General features: G+C 35.3%; 1 protein-coding gene across 8 annotated transcripts; it reads right to left on the reverse strand.

Annotated features, from left to right (window-relative positions):
• Window positions 1-289: 289 nt before the first annotated feature.
• Window positions 290-10,227, reverse strand: LOC132306909 (uncharacterized). 8 transcript variants are annotated; one of them, XM_059804501.1, is made up of 2 exons: window positions 9,297-10,227; window positions 290-555 (listed from the first exon to the last, which is right to left on the reverse strand). In XM_059804501.1, the coding sequence occupies exons 1-2, from the start codon at window positions 9,801-9,803 to the stop codon at window positions 523-525; spliced, it is 540 nt and encodes a 179-aa protein (XP_059660484.1). In that variant the 5' UTR covers window positions 9,804-10,227; the 3' UTR covers window positions 290-522. The 8 variants fall into 8 exon arrangements, with proteins under 8 accessions (XP_059660484.1, XP_059660490.1, XP_059660482.1 ...); XM_059804507.1 differs by having other exon boundaries at window positions 9,245-10,224; XM_059804499.1 differs by lacking the exon at window positions 290-555 and adding an exon at window positions 8,023-8,558 and having other exon boundaries at window positions 9,292-10,227.
• Window positions 10,228-17,038: the final 6,811 nt, after the last annotated feature.

Here is a 17,038-nt window from a genome sequence, read left to right on the forward strand (position 1 = left end):
CATTGGATGAAAATAATAATATTTCATTATCAAAGATAATGAAAGATGACGTGGTTCAATAGGGTAAGGATAACCTTGACACAATTTGAGGAAGTAAAAAGGATTAAATCATATCCCCGACAAATCTGGTAACAAACGGATCTCCTCTGATCTCGCACAAGCTGTGATACCCCCGGATTTCTGAATGCAGGTTGGTCAGGCCCACGCCCGAACGTCCGAGGATATTAAAAACAAATCGGCAATAAACGAACACAGAGCACAAAAGAATAAAGAAGAATAAATAAAATGCTAACAAGAAACTAAAATGATAATATAATAATAACCCTCAGAATATATTTCCAATAATTAATAAACTTTTCTGATACAACTGATCCTGCAAAATACAACTCGGGAATCCATACTGTGTGGACCCCTAGAAAATTCAAACTAAACAAATGACAGCAATAACCGCCTAAATTAGGAAACTGAATCATAAAGGAACTCCTATGTAGCATCGGAAGAATGAAATAGACTAATCCCCGCTTAGCACGAACAACCTCTACTCTTGACGAACACCTGAAAAATAATGGTGGGTCAGACCCACAAACAAGTTCTACTCTACTACAGTCCAAGCAGAGATTTGATACACGTATACATCCTAGTCAATCCAAACAGTAACTAGTAATCTGTATATATATATATATACACACTAAAGCAACTTTACTAGACTATAGAGTTGTCTCAACCTGAATAGTAGGCAACATGCAAAACGCACATATATTGGGCATGGGTACCTAGACCTATCAGGATACACAACTACACTATATCTAGCTACACATCCCTGGCAATATACGCGCCCTAACCACTGATCCTGAGACTCAAACTCATATCATGGCACCATACTTATATATATATAATTTAGTAACCATCCTATCCAATATAAATTAATCCTCCATAAGTCATTCAACTTGTTCAGTTGACTTGACTTAAATATAAGTAGGACTTAACATTTTAATTAATCCATTCTCTTATATAATAAATTAATTCTCCATAAGTCATTCAACTTGTTCAGCTGACCTGACTTGAATATAAGTAGGACTTAACATTTTAGTTAATCCATTCCCTTATATAAAATAGGTAGGACTTAACTGATAAGTTAATCCGTCCCTAGAATGGCACCGTCCCATACCGGTGCATTAAACCACACAATCCAACAATTGATGTAACGATTAAGTAAATACATCAAACAATCCAGAAATAACTATGATAATATGATATCAAGTTATCACAAAATAGGAATGACTTATTATTTATTTAAGCTTCCTATATCATATGTCCTACACAAACTGAATCTTATACATAATGATATTTTATTATACCGTCAAATAAACATTCTCCATAACCAATTCATCCTACACATTTAATCTCAATTGCTAAAACATTTTAAAAGACTAAATCCATTAGTTTGTTTAAAACATTCAAAATAGCAAGTATCATTATGATTGAGTCTATTTAAATTTATTTAAACCCAAACCTAGTTCTTATTTAAAGTTTAGGAATCCTAAGTATGTTTCTACGATCCATCATTCCACATATATGAAAAATAAATAATTTAAACATGTAAAAATTCACACCAGAAATTAAATCAAAATCATGCATTTATCAATTCATAACACAAGAACATATATAAACCAAATTCATAAAACCTATGTTCTAATCCAATTAAACATGCATAATTATTTAATTTTATGTGTTTAATAAATCCTGAAATTTTCTAGGCATGTACAGAAACACGAATCAAAGGGAAAGAGATATAGGAAGAACTTGCCTTAAACTTTCGGATCGAAAGTTCAACTTCTTCTTCCTAGATCCTCTTCTCTAAAGGATTTTCTCTTCATTTTTTCTCTTCCTCATTCTCTCTCTAATATAAAATCTCGTACTATATTTTTGAATCCTCCTACAGACTTATACTTATGTAAATATAGGCTAAAGAAAATTAACCCTAATCCTAATTTCATTCCAAGTCAACTTAATAAAGAAAAATTAAAATTAAAATATAAAAAAGGTAACGTAAAATATGTTACGTATATAATTTATGTATATCCTTATTAAATAAATAAATTATATATATCCCATTATTTATTAGCAGATTATCGAATAATATTTAAGTTACCATAATATTATAATGTAACCTAAAATATGATACGAATATAATTTATATATATCCTTATTAAATAAATAAATTATATACATCCCATTATTTATTAGTAGATTATCTAATAATACTTAAGTTACCATAATATTATAAGGTAGCCTAAAACATAACACGTATCAAATCTATGTATATTTTTATTATTTAAATATAAAACATATACATCAGATTAAATATTACTGCCCAAATTACCATAAAAGTAATTAATAAATTACTTTTCCTTTTATATATATTAAAAAAAAAATAAGTAAAATATGTTACGTATATAATTTATGTATATCTTTATTAAATAAATAAATTATACACATCCCATTATTTATTAATGGATTATCCAATAATACTTAAGTTACCATAATATTATAAAGTACCTTAAAACATAACACGTATCAAATCTATGTATATTTTTATTATTTAAATATAAAACATATATATCAGATTAAATATTACTGCCCAAGTTACTATAAAAGTAATTAATAAATTACTTTCTCTTTTATATATGTATATAATATATATTTATATATATACATACACACCTACCCATGGGTAATTATCCATACCGATCCAACCTCCTATCCAAGTAGTCCATGTGACTTAATTGGTTGGCTAATGACTACTAACCATAACCATAAAAGAAAAATAAAATAATTAAAGAAAATAAAACATTTAATTTACAATTAATCAAAACACCATTTAAGCACATAATCTAATTAAATAATTAGCACATAGACAAATACAAATAATACATAGACACATAATCAAATAATCAAGTAATACCTAATTCAATTAAACACATAAGTAATTAGTCAAATAATCAATTAAATAATTAAAAATACAATTAAAATTAAATAATTAAAAATACAATTAAAATTAATAAATAAATAACAAGACTATCTTTTTAAAATTAGGGGTATTACATAAGCGGATCTCTCTGATCCCGTAAATGAATTGAGGGAGAGCGACTATAAAAATGAGATCTTACCAGTCAATAAAGGTACGTCAAAAAATGATTATTAAATCTCTGTCTTTCTTTTAGACCTCCAGTGACTGACTTGATCGTCGAAGAACTCTTGGCAGACACCACACAGGTGCCGTCAAGATTCATTGATCTTCTACTCTCTTCTTTGCAGGAAAACGGTGTCGTATCGGACCGCGTTGATTTCTACCTAAATAGTTGTCGCCGTCTGTGGGAAATGACGATTCCCTTAAATCAATAAATTACTCGGTTGGGTATATGCACTTGCGGTCCGGTATGGTAACTGAAAAAGAAATATCGTTGTAGGGATCCAGTCAAAGAAAAGGGTCGGGTGAACACCCAGACATCTCGAATGACTAAGAACGGCTTGCAACGTTAGAACTACAGGTCCAAACTCTGAGTCAGGGTATGGACCAGTTGATTCAGCAAAATGCAGAGATCCTGCAACATCTTATCCCAGCGGGACCACTACCTCAACAAGAATTGTCCGACCTATATCCTCCCAATCTGAATGATGGGGGAGAAAACGAAGAGGACCGAGAAAACAATCATTCTCACAAGTTCGAGGCAGAACAAAGCCAAGTCGGAAATCGACACAGAGAACCTCCTTCCCCACTTCCGCGGAATCCCCAGTCTCAAACAAGCACAACCTTCTATGTTAAGGAAAAGACAGAGAAAGTTACCTATTTTGACCTACAGATTGAGGATCTCAAGGCGAAAATGGAAGATGTAATGCAGGCTATGAAAGGGAAAGGTCCTGCCGCCATAGATGACCTGGTGCAGAGGATCAACTTACCGTTCAGCCCCGCCGTTATGAAATGCTCCCTGCCTAGTAAGTTTAGGATGCCCTCGTTCGAAAGCTTCGATGGGACCAAAGATCCCCTCGATCACCTGGAGACCTTTCAAGCTCTTATGCATTTACACGCCGTGCCAGATAAAATCATGTGCCGAGCTTTTCCCATTACACTTAAGGGATCGGCAAGAGTTTGGTTCAACAAGCTGAAGCAAGAAACCATTAACACCTTCAAAAAACTGAGTAAGTAATTTGTCAGCCACTTCATTGCAGGTCAGAGGCATAAGAGGTCGGCCACCTACCTGCTTATCGTGAAGCAACAGAAGGGAGAGTCGATCCGGGAATACATCACCCGATTCAACACAGAGATGTAGCAGGTAGAAGAGGTGGACGACAAGGTGGCTTTGACCGCTTTCATAGGAGGACTCCAAATCTCCAGATTCTTGTTCGCCTTATCTAAAAAACCTCCCACCAACATGGCAGAGTTGTTGATCAGAGCGCAGAAACACATGAACGCTGAAGACGCCATGAATGCATGGAAGGGAAAGGAAAGAGAGGACGAGAAGAGGTCAGCCCCTCTCACCAGGGATGAAAAGGATACCAGCTATAAGAAATCATTCTTCAGCCAAAACGATAGGACATATCGTGAGGAGGACTCAAATAAGTATACCGACTAACAATTGTCTCACAGTTGGAATTAGCCTTATCAAGTCATTCAAAATAAGACTGGGGACATCTCAGTTCATCATTTTAAATAGAGGGTAGCTCCCTCACGTGTTATTTTGTTTTCCAATAAAGTCACCATCACCAATGAGATGGATGACCCTCAAATTTTACGCAATAAAATATTACGTTTTCAGTTATCTACCTATGTGGTAATATTAAGCTCATAATAATCTATTTATCTTATTAAATGGACGAGAGGCTGACTACACCTTCTTAAAGGTTTTCTCATTAAAGGGACCAAGGGTCAACAACACATTCTTCCCTCATTAAAGGGACGAGAGGCTGACTACACCTTATTAAAGGTTTTCTCATTAAAGGGACCAAGGGCCAACAACACATTCTTCCCTCATTAAAGGGACAAGAAGCCGACTACTTCTTCTACACAGAAGGGTGAGATAATTAAAGCTTCCTTCATTTACTAGAGAGACGAGACGACTATCTCTCATATTAAAGGGGTCACTCTCCTTCAGACTATACCTCTTTCCCCCATAAAGGAACGAAGGGTCAACTTCATTTTTTTCTCTCGATAAAGAGACGAAGGGTTGACTACTTCCTTATTAAAGGGTGAGCTTACAATGCTCGAGCAAATATACTTCCCTTATTAAAAGGGATAAGAAAGTAATCATCAAGCATGCTTAGCTCAGTAGAACTTGGCATTCCCGACGCTTAACAAAAATCTAATTCCCTTACTAAAGGGACGAGCTGAGTGAAACTCGTAAGACCTAATTCCCCTACTAAAGGGACGAGCTGAGTGAAACTCGTAAAATTTAATTCTCTTACTAAAGGGACGAGCTAAGTGAAACTCGTTCCCTTATTAAAAGAGTGACGAGTTGAATGAAACTCGTAAAATTTAATCCCTTGCCAAAGGGATGGGCTGACTGAAATCCCATGAAGTTTACAACTAGTATATTGGATTTTCAAAAGAAAAATCCAGTTTTACATCACTAAGAGTCATTGACCATGGGTTTGAATCCATGCCCTTCCAAAACAGAACCTTGATTTGGTATCTGTATTAATTCCACCATTGGGAAGATTACACAAGAGAACATTACCCAAGAGAAGAGTACCCAATGGTACCAAAAAAAAAATTACTGTTTACATGAACAGTAACCCGCAGGCACTTTTCCTGAGGGAACAGTGGCCATGGCAAAAAAAAATTTATTGTTCACATGAACAGTGCCTAGGGCAAAAAAAAAAAAATACTGTTCAAGTGAACAGTACCCAGGGCAAAAAAAAAATTCACATTCCCAGAGTTAAACGAGCAAGCTTGGGAATGGTGGGCAACTGTTAGGAAAAAATAAACCCAACCTACCTAAACCTAACAATATAGGCAACTAAGTGTTGACCAGCCGTCAGATCTCTTCGACTTTCGAACGATGATATTTCCATTGGATAAGAATGATAATATTTCATTATCAAGGATAATGAAAGATGACGTGGTTCAACAGGGTAAGGATAACATTGGCACAATTTGAGGAAGTCAAAAGGGTTAAATCATATCCACGACAAATCTGACAACAAGCGGATCTCCTCTGATCTCGCACAAGCGGATCTCTTCTGATCTCGCAAATGAACTGAGGAAAAGCGACTATAAGAATGAGATCCTACTAGTCAATAAAGGTACGTCAAAAAACGATTATTAAATCCCTGCCTTTCTTTTAAACCTCCGATAACTGACTTGATCGTCGGAGAGCTCTTGACAGGCACCACACCGGTGCCGTCAAGATTCATCAATCTTCTACTCTCTTCTTACAGGAAAATAATGTCGTATCAAACCACGTAAATTTCTCCCTCAACAATATCTATCAAATATTCGAATGCAAGTGAAAACAGACCATTGAACTGACAAACACTTTATGCTTATTCCAGTTGAATGATCCAACGATAGTGGAACAGGAAAAGAAAAAGTTACAAGGTAAAAAAGCAAAGATAAAGTTCACTTCGGAATAAAAGCAAACACTTTCCTTTGTCTTTCCTAACTCTGAATTGGCCACTTTCTATGGCTTGTGGTGTCGACAAGGATGAGAATAAGTCATTGACAGTGGTATGGCACGCACAAAAGGCCACACAAAACAAATATAGACCCCACTTCTTTTATCACATCTAGAAAGGAGAAAGAGAACAAAGGAAAGAAATGCAGTCAGAAGATTCACAATGACCACATGATCCATCAAAACCCTCCAAAAAGAAGAGAACATAGAAGATAATGATAAACATAGGAGATTTTTTAAAAATAAAAATAAAAAACCACTGGAATGGGGCATAAGGACCCAATGCTCATGCTACATTGAACAACATGGCCAAACAGACTACTTTCCTGAAGATCACCCGTGGTGATCCATTTTCTAATAACTAGCAACCATGGCATTTGCGGGAAATTATTATAATAGAAAGAAGAATGCAATATTATGGAAATGCTATATATCCTAATCCATGCAACTCTACAGAAAGAAGTTAATATGAAATTAGCTTATGGTGGCATTCCCGTTATTCAACTTTTCTGTTGAATCTTCTGTCTCCATTGTAAAAGGAGGATTGATAAAGCCTCAGCCTAAAGCAAATCAAATGAACCGGGAAATTGTTTGGGCAAGGGCAATGGCAATGGCAATGGCAATGTCCCAAATTAAAATTAGAAGTTCAACAGAATTTATCGTTGTTGAAACTTTCGGACCAAATGCCACATCTTTATTCTTATATAAGCAGGTAAGGATCCACGGTGCTCACAACAGACTAAACAAGAGTCTCAAATTCAAGTTGTGAAATTCGGAATTCCTTACTGACATCTGGGTAATTCAGCTTTGAAGTCCTCAGGAGGCCAGACGGGCTTCAGGCCAGAGACTAGAAGTCACTAATCCTAAATGAGTGACAACTCACTATTCCTAAATGAATGTGGATGTAGAGTCCTCGTTCATAAATTCACAGACCTCATTACCTTATCCCTTAATTCAACTAAAAACATTTAATCCTCACTCTAAAGGCCTCTACAGGTATTGAAAGAAAAGCCAATGCTAATCATTCCATGCAGATTAGACTGTATATATACTATTACTCTCTGCCTCCAATAATATAGCACACAAAAAGTTGGAGAAACCTCCTTTCAAACAAAAATCTTGAATTTGTCATTGCACGCCTATTTGCAAGGAAATTATCTGATTGCTTTTTGTGCCTTCTGCATTTTGTATCTCAAATTAGTTTCCTCTGCATTTTTTTTTCACTGCCCTATTTTCATCTTGTTCTTCTAAAACTGCATCAGTTTCTTAAGAATTTCTGGTTTCTTCCCTCTATTAAATTAGAAAAACACAAAAGAAAGAGCAACTAAACAAAAATTAACAGATACGATTTTGGAAGGAAATTTAGTCATAAACATTTCAAGGGTGCAATACAAGAAAATATAAGTTAATAATTAAAGAGAAGATGCTGCAGTGGCAACATTTCTAGGGAGAAGTACCGGATACACGAACCTAAAGACTCGAATACAGGAACCCAAAATATAAAATTTACAATTACTGAAGCTGAATAGCTGATAGAAATCAACAGGTTCCATAATTAAAGAAGCTTTATTGAGCACTTTTAGAGAAGATTAATGTGACACACAGTAGCCTCACATGAATGTTTGTGAACCTGTCAAACTGCTAACAAGTTGAAGACATTCACTTTGAGAGATGAGAAAAAAAGAAAGAAATATATTTATAAGAGGAAACTTAACCCAAGCAAGTCTACACAGATATTACCATTCTCCCTACACAAGGGAAGGTTAAAACTGGAGACAAATCTTATCCTTAGCATTATTTCGCACAAAATGACTACTCTCATGCTTGAATCCACATCCTCATACTTGTCGGTCCAAACTTTTACCATTGCACCTGTAAATATACCTTGCACATATATATCAAGATGATTTAACTTCTTTTTTTGGGGTGTTGTTTCAGTGAAGAAAGAAGACAGAATATAAAAATGTAAACGAACGGAGGGCACATACTAAAACATATTATCAATGATTTGGCTCCTTTTCAACCTAAAACAGAATGATTAACAATGTGCTTTTGCATTCAAAGTGCCCTTCTTAGATTTTCCAAGAATGCATATGATATACACCTCCTAAAAGAATAGCAACTCCAAGGAAAACATACTTTTCAAGAAGAGAAAGCAATTATAAAAGGGTCAAAGCATAATGTTACAACTAGGCCCTCTCACACACATATCATTAGATCAATGTTGATAAAATAAGATATTGACACATTTTTGGACCACAAACTTTCCCTGATGTACTATACTCCAAAAACCAAAATCTATTGCAAGCCTCACCAATTAATAAACCATTCTCAAAGATAAAATATTTTTCTCTCCTTTCTTACACGCGCGCGCACACACACACGCAAATATGCACAAATATTCAGAACCCAAATCAAAGCAAGACTCAAGCATACTATAAGAAAGCATAATAAGTGGAATGGAGCAAATATAATAACTAAGGAAAGGCAATTCTTCATTGAACAATCATCAAACTGTCAAAGCAATTGAAAATGTTTCATGCCATTTTTCAAACGACAATTTAACTTACAGGAAACAAGGAAAGCAAATTGAGAGCAAGGGAAGTGTATTAGTTACTGTACAAGAAGAAGACGTCCCGTTCCGCCGTTCCCTTCCCCCCAAAGCTCTTCTCGATTCCCATTAACACCACCATCCGCCCCGACCAAATTCAAATCTTTGGGCACCGTCACCACGAGCTCTCCGTCGTCGTACTCCGCAGTCGCCAGTTCCGGCCGCGTCGACGCAGGAAGACGAAACCGCCAAAGGTCGAGCTCCAATTCATCAAGCGACGAATCAAGAACGTCGGTTCCTCTGATCACTATCTTCGTAACCCCGGGATAGATCTCGATCGCGTGGGCCCTGATGCCGTCTCCGATGTCGTCGGTGGTGACGACGAATCGGAAGCAGTCGGAGGCTTCTTCAACCGAAACGTCGGCGTCGGAGTGGAAGGGAAGCTCGAGGACTCTGGCGAATATGTGAGGGAGTCTTCGGAGCTTCTTTTGCCGGCTAGCGAGTGCGTTGGAGAGGGTCGAAGCGACGTCGTATCGCAGCGTGATGTTCCGCTTCCTCGGAGCTGGATGAACCTTCATGGTGTCAGAGCAAGGGATTGAACTGAAGAACCCTACCCCTAATCGTGAAAAAAAATCAAACTTGATTGATCAAGAACTGGTTCAACAATTGGGTCTTGCAACAAACCCTAGAATTAATTGCAAGAAAGCATATACAGATTATATACAGATATATAGATATATATGTACGTATATATTCTTCGCTTCGAGTGGGGTAAGATTATTGAGAGAATCGAAGGTATATGGAATATGGGAGATGGATATAAACGGAGTGGAAGGTACACAGTGAAGCTCGATAATTTGATTGGCTGTCGAGAAGGTAAGAGGAGGGAATCGTCCCTGAGGAATTGGAATTTTTTTTTTTTTTTTTTTTTTTTAAGGGTAAGTGCGATAAACACTCCTGTGATATGTTTACATGGCCATATCATACTACTGATGTTCAAAAAATACCCCTAGAATTTTTAATTTGTGCAGATAAATCCATCTTGACATATTTAAAGTATACTTAACTAAATTGCAATTTTATAAAATATATAAAAATATATTACTTTGTGAAATGACCAAATATGATACAAATATAATGTGTTTTCAAGGAATCAATTTTTGTTTTCAAGACCCCAGCAACCCTAACCCTAACCCTAACCCTGTGGAATCAACAGATCAAGGTTTCCCAAATTCATCATCATCATCATCATCGTTGTCGTCCTCTGTCTCCAAAGATGAACTCTCCCTCCACTGCCGCGGACGGCGTTGTCAGACAATCGCCACCACAACAGCAATCAGAATATTGAGCCGCATCGACCTCTTCCTCTTCTACAACATCTGTGAAGACAACGACTTGCCGTCTGTAGAAGCCCTACTGAGTCCATTGGGGTAGTGGTGGTTTCTGTAGTCGGAGCCTCAGTGGCGACGGTGACGATGATGAGGAAGGTGATTGAGAGATGACCCCTGCCTCCGTCGACGTTTTCCTGAGTTTGGTCCTCTTTTACTCTGGCAACGTGTTAACGATCTGGGTTTTCGATTTTGAGGATCAAAACCCTTATTGTGATTATGGGAAGAATAATTACTGATTTGCACCATGAATTATTTCATGGATTTTGGCTCAATTTACAAATTATTAATGACATTGCATTAATTAATTGGAGTAGTTCTTCCAATGACATGACGATGATGATAAAATCTTGAAACCTTTTTAATTTATTTTTATTTTTATTTTTATTTTTTCCAGAAGCAAAGAAACCCTTTTAATTAATGAAGTCAAATTGTTTAGTATGGAAAATTGTGCAAAGACTAAACCAATTACTATTATATTGGTGTGTGGGTGTGTGTGTATATATATATATATATATATGATGATGATGATAAAATCTTGAAACCCTTTTAATTAATGAAGACTAAACCAACTATTATTATACTGGTGGGCATATATATATATATGTAAAATGCATAAAACACCTTTTGGACATTTTTGGAATAGTAAAAGGATAAAGTGGGCATTGCAATATGATTTTATGTCAGATTTACTCTTGAGGGGTGTTTTTGCATAATGTGAAAAGAATAGGGGTGTTTTTTGCACGCTTTTTCAAATAAGGGGTAAAAGTACTGCAGAAAGTATACATTATAGGTGTTTTCTGCACTTCACTCATTTTTTTATTTGTTAATATGTTAATTTTAAAAAGATAAAGGGAAAATTGCATTGATGTCCCCGAGGTTTTAGTCAACGCCACTCAGCGGTTGGTTAACAGAAGTTTTTATATTGACACTCTTACTATTTGAAATGTCATAAATGTCCCTAATTTTTAATTCATTTTGGGTAAAGTATATTAACACTCCCTGAAGTTTGCCAAAAGGACACACAGATGCAACTTATCCTATTTTGGGACAAAGACACCCCCTCAAGTTTGATACAACTACCAAAGACATCCCAATGGTAATGAATTGACATTTTTGCCCTTTGACTTTTATATTGACCAATTTGAATGTTGAAATGACCTTTCTATCCTCTACCCATTTCTGTCTCCGTTCTCTCTTTCTCCTCGCAGCCCTAACACCAACTAAGCCGACTTTAATTCAACCCAATCACTTCTTTATCCTTCAATTTTTTTTTTTTAATACACATATATACATATATATATCCACACACACACAAAAAGATAATTATATATATATAAATATATATCTCACTAGCCCACACAATACTATCTACAAGATGTCAATTTCACTTAACCTCAACCTACTAACATATCCCCAGCGTTAGAGGCTATGATCCCCCCCTATTCGTTGGGTGAAACAAAATCCCTAAATTTGAGTTCTACTCCTCAGTTATAAAATGGTTCATGAATGGGGAGATCTTAGAAGAGGTGAGCCAGAGCAATTTCCAAGCAAGTGCCTAGTTCTGTCATTTTCGGGAGCTAAATGGAATCTCTCTGTCGACGATTCAACTCCGAGAACACTATCGAAAATTCCGAAGGTAAGCATTCGAGCCCTTGCTTGATACCTTCACGGCAGCGATCCCACTACACCAAAACCATCTGTTCGTTGACCTATAGGACACAGCTTTGCCGGCGTCGGAATCTATGGCCACCATTGAAATCACCAATCTCTCCCGATGATCTCTCCTATTACAATAGGGATTCACAGAGGCCGAGTTCGCCCATACTGAGGCCGAGCTCCGACAAGGTCGAGAAGGTGGCGGTGGCAGAGCTCCTCTTCGGCGTCTTCTTTAGTGGGTGGTGACTATGGAGGTTGGGGGTGGTGGTGACTCTGGTTGTATATATATATATATACATAAAGAGAGAGAGATGAAAATGGTAAGTTGGTCATTTAAGTATTTTGATATTTTATAATTAAAATTAATAAAATAGTGAAGGGTAAAGTGGACTTTTCACATGTTTTAAGGCTTTGTTTGGATGATAAATTTCACCAGGGGGTGTCTTTGTCCAAAAATATACAAACTTTTATCTGGATGTCCTTATCCCAAACCTTAGGGGATGTCAGTGTACGTTACCCATTCATTTTTATTAAAAATATATTAACCGTATCAAATTATTATACAAGCCATCCCTATGCTGAGAAGTTGCAACACATTTAACCATATAATAAACCAACCCTAAATTGCAGACACAATGATGAGAGAGAGCTATGGAGTTGCCACTCATTGCCACCACCACAACATTCACCCTACAACCATCACCCACCATCGCCACTTCAAACACGCCGACTCATTCTTACCACCAACCACCATCGCCACCATTACCCAATATGTGAGACCCATGTCACCGCCACTCCCACCACTTCTTCCACCCGATCTCAATTGAATATATATATGTGTGTGTATATATACATATATGTATATATATACAAATATGTGGATTTGTATTGACGAATAATTACATGTTGGAAGGCATACATAAACGTATATGTGTGTGTGTATATATACACGTGTGTGTGTGTGTGTGTGAAGGAATAGAGGAAAGAAGAGGTGGTGGTAGTGGTGGTTGCAGCATTGTGGGTAGGTGTTTGAGGTGGAGAGGCTAGTATGGTCTATTTTCATTTTTTGTGCCTATGTTGACAAGTTAAATGGCTAAATTTCATAGTGTGTCGTAGGATTGGAGGGGGAGTTAATGCAAACTTTTGAAATCTCAAAGGGTGTCAATGTAAAAAAAGGTCGTTGATTAACCACTAAGTGACGTTGACCAAAATCTCAGGAGGTGTCAATGTAATTTACCCAAAAATAAAATATGACACAATTAATATAAATATAAATATTTATTTATATATTTATTGATTAGAGGGAAAACTTTTTGAATATATAAAAAATTTATTATATTATATACGATATTACTACAAATTATCTTCTTTATGTTTTTGTTTATATTACTGCATTTGTTTAATGTCAATTTTGTTTTTGTTTGTTTTTATTAAAAGTAGTTAGACACTTTGATTCATGTTTATAATGTTATTTTTAAAATTATTATATGTTTTTTTTAATACAAAGTATAGTGTAGTTGAGTGTCCGAAAAATGTAGACTAAGTCTCCAAAATGTTTTGACCAAGCACCCATAATAATACTAATAAAATCATATTTAAATTATAGACACGACTACGAAGTGTCGAAAACAAATCTAAAAGAGTCCATGAGGTATTGATATTTAACACGTGTCGGATCAGTGCTGCTTCGAACTCACCTCATCTATTGGATTGAAAACAATAGTTCTAGTATTTTTCTAGTTTTTTCTTTAAGTTATATATATTTATTTATAATTCTTTGATATATATATATTTTTAAAAAATTATCATAACAAGTAGGAGCATAAGATTTTAGTTTAATGTTATATAATATCGAGGGTTTAAGAAAATTTTCTAAATTTTGTGATATACATTACCAGTACCTATCTAAATTCGACTGGCGGCGTTGCATCACATAAAGTTATTCCTTTGGGTAATATTTTATTTAGGGGTGTTCAAATAATCCGCTAATCTGTCAAACCGATCCGAACCAATCCGATTCGTGTGGTTCGGTTCGGTTCGGTTTTTTGATCTAATAGTTCAGTGATAGTTTTAAAAATTAGCAATCCGCAATGAGCAGTTCGGTTAACGGATTGAACTTTGAAAAAAACTGAACCAATCCATTAACCGATCCGATCTGTGAATTATATTTTATATATATATATATATATATATATATAATTTATATGTATACTGTAATATATTATTTCTATTTATTTATTTTTTATTCATTATTTGCTTTTAAATTTTAGCCCTACATAAGCGTATCTGACCCTAGGTTTTCTACTCCTAGCCTCTGCCTCTTTGCATGTCTATCGACTCTCTCTCTCTTTGTTCCTCATCTCTAGAAGAAACCATATTATTAATTTACTACCATAACATCTGAAATTTTTTTGCAAATCTCCATCACTCACTTTCTTATTGTTTTTTTTAGATTAAATGTGTTACAACACATTGTTTTGACAGATTTATTGTTTGGTTGAGCCATAACTAAAATAGTAAAATATAATCATATATTGGACTGAGCATAACTACAATATGATTATATTGGGCTATTTGAAAAAGTCTAATTGAACTAATCTGTTATTTTACGGTTCGATTTGATTCGGATTGATAATCTCCACGAATCGGTTTGATTTTAGATTTAGTTAATCTGTGAGGACACGAGTAATTTGAATTCTCCCCAAAACCTAATCTTGTGGTCTATAACAGGACTTTCAAAGTTTTTAATACATTGTATTATATATATATATATATATCACTGTAAAAAAAACAGACAAGTAATTATAGCATAAGAAGTATCGAGAACGAAACCCAAAACCTAATCTTGTGGTCTGTAACAGGACTTTCAAAGTTTTTAATACATTGTATTATATATATATATCACTGTAAAAAAAACAGACAAGTAATTATAGCATAAGAAGTCGTATCGAGTACGAAAAGTAATGTAAGCCATGGATTTATTCGTACTCGTGATACGACTTCTCATGCTATAATTACTTGCCACTTTTTTTTTTCTTCTTTTTCGTTTTTCCTTTTTTTTTTTTTAGATATATATATTCGTGCAAGACAAAGACTCAAAGAGGAAACTAGCTGGATCCTTCGAGGTCTCTAATATGCAAGTGTGGGCCGGGATCCTTGAAAGGCGAAGAGTTTCGTCTTTTTGTGTAAGGTTGTGTGCTCCTTGATGATCACGACTAAGGATAGTATTAACTACTTAATAATTATAGTATGAAAACGATGTGGCCACCACAATGCAAGTTGTACTACATCACCACCATTGTCCTACCCCACCTGAGATTGTTACCGTCCAGAACTTATTTTGGACTACATCACCACCATTGTCCTACCCCACCATTGTCCTATCCAAATTGATACAATTCATATCACATTTTGCAACTTAGGGCGGTTTGGCATTCTATGCGTTTGTTTGTGTTGCTTTTTAAGTATTATATTTTTGGTCAATATTAAAATAATTTTTTTATCGTAAAAATGCTCTGAGTATAAATTAAAATCATGTTTGATAATAAAAATTTGTTTTGAAAATTTTTAAATTTTGTTTTAATTTCTCCGTCACAATTTTGGCACACAATGTCACAAATTTAGTGATATGAGTTTGGAACAAAAAAATTTAATATATTATAAATTATTTTAAATTAATATCAACTATTTCAAATATCATATGTACCCAAATTTAAATATTCATATCAAAAAAATAATATCATAGCGTATGTCAAAATCGCCCTAAATATTTCAATTCTTATATTATTTTGTCTAAAAATATTTTAGATGGTTACAAAGATGTGTGATTGTTTAATATTATGTTCCGCAATCCTCACTACGTACATGAAATTCACAAATTCGGGGAGTAAAAAATGTTCCAAATAATAGGGATTTTTGGGAAGGGAGGACACTATGGTCCCCAATAATAAAAAAATATTACATCCGCCAAACATTTTCCTAAAATCTAATTGTAAAACCACCTAAACAACACGAAGGTACACAAAGTCATTACTGTGAATTATACTTTATACAAGTAGTAACAAACTATGATTAGCAGTGATGGTGGAGGTTTGGGATTGCCATACTCGAGACTAGTGTTCGAGTTCTCTGTCAAGCTTTCTCGTTTAGCCAACTAACCTGATGCAAAACTTTGAATCACAACTTTTAATAACAACACTTAATTTGAAATGAAAAAAATATAAAACTCATCAATCCCGTGTTTAACACCAACACGGTACGTTTGTATACGTTTGTAGAAGTGACGTGCATTTGAAACATAGAGAATAAAAGTAGAGCATCTCGCGGAGAGAAGATTAGAAAGTGGAAGGCACGTGTTTGGGCCTTCAAAGGGTCATATCATAAAGTGATTTAACATGAAGTCCCAATCCTCACCACGGAAATGATGCAATTAGAAAGGATCATTTCCTCAAATTGTCAAGATGAGACGAGTTTAGCGTGACAATATAAATTTCATCTTGTTTACCATTCAACATGAGAATTTACCAGAAGTCGACAAAAGTTGAATGGGTATTGGGTAGGGGACTAAAGAGCATGGGCTGATCAGGCCCAGCCATGGCACATGAAATACAGAGTGATTGGCAGTCCTAGCTTTGACTGAGCAGGTTCATTTATTATAGATATGTGTTTTCATTGGAGAACTGATTGTTTGGTGAGAAAGTTGGCGAGAATTTAATGGATGGGAAAGGGGAGAGGACACGAATGAAATGGGGTATGAATGGATTAGA

This window comes from Cornus florida, unplaced genomic scaffold, assembly GCF_030987335.1.
Source record: "Cornus florida cultivar Cherokee Brave unplaced genomic scaffold, ASM3098733v1 CherokeeBrave_3.0.0_Hap2_Chr05, whole genome shotgun sequence".
NCBI classification, from domain to species: Eukaryota; Viridiplantae; Streptophyta; class Magnoliopsida; order Cornales; family Cornaceae; genus Cornus; species Cornus florida.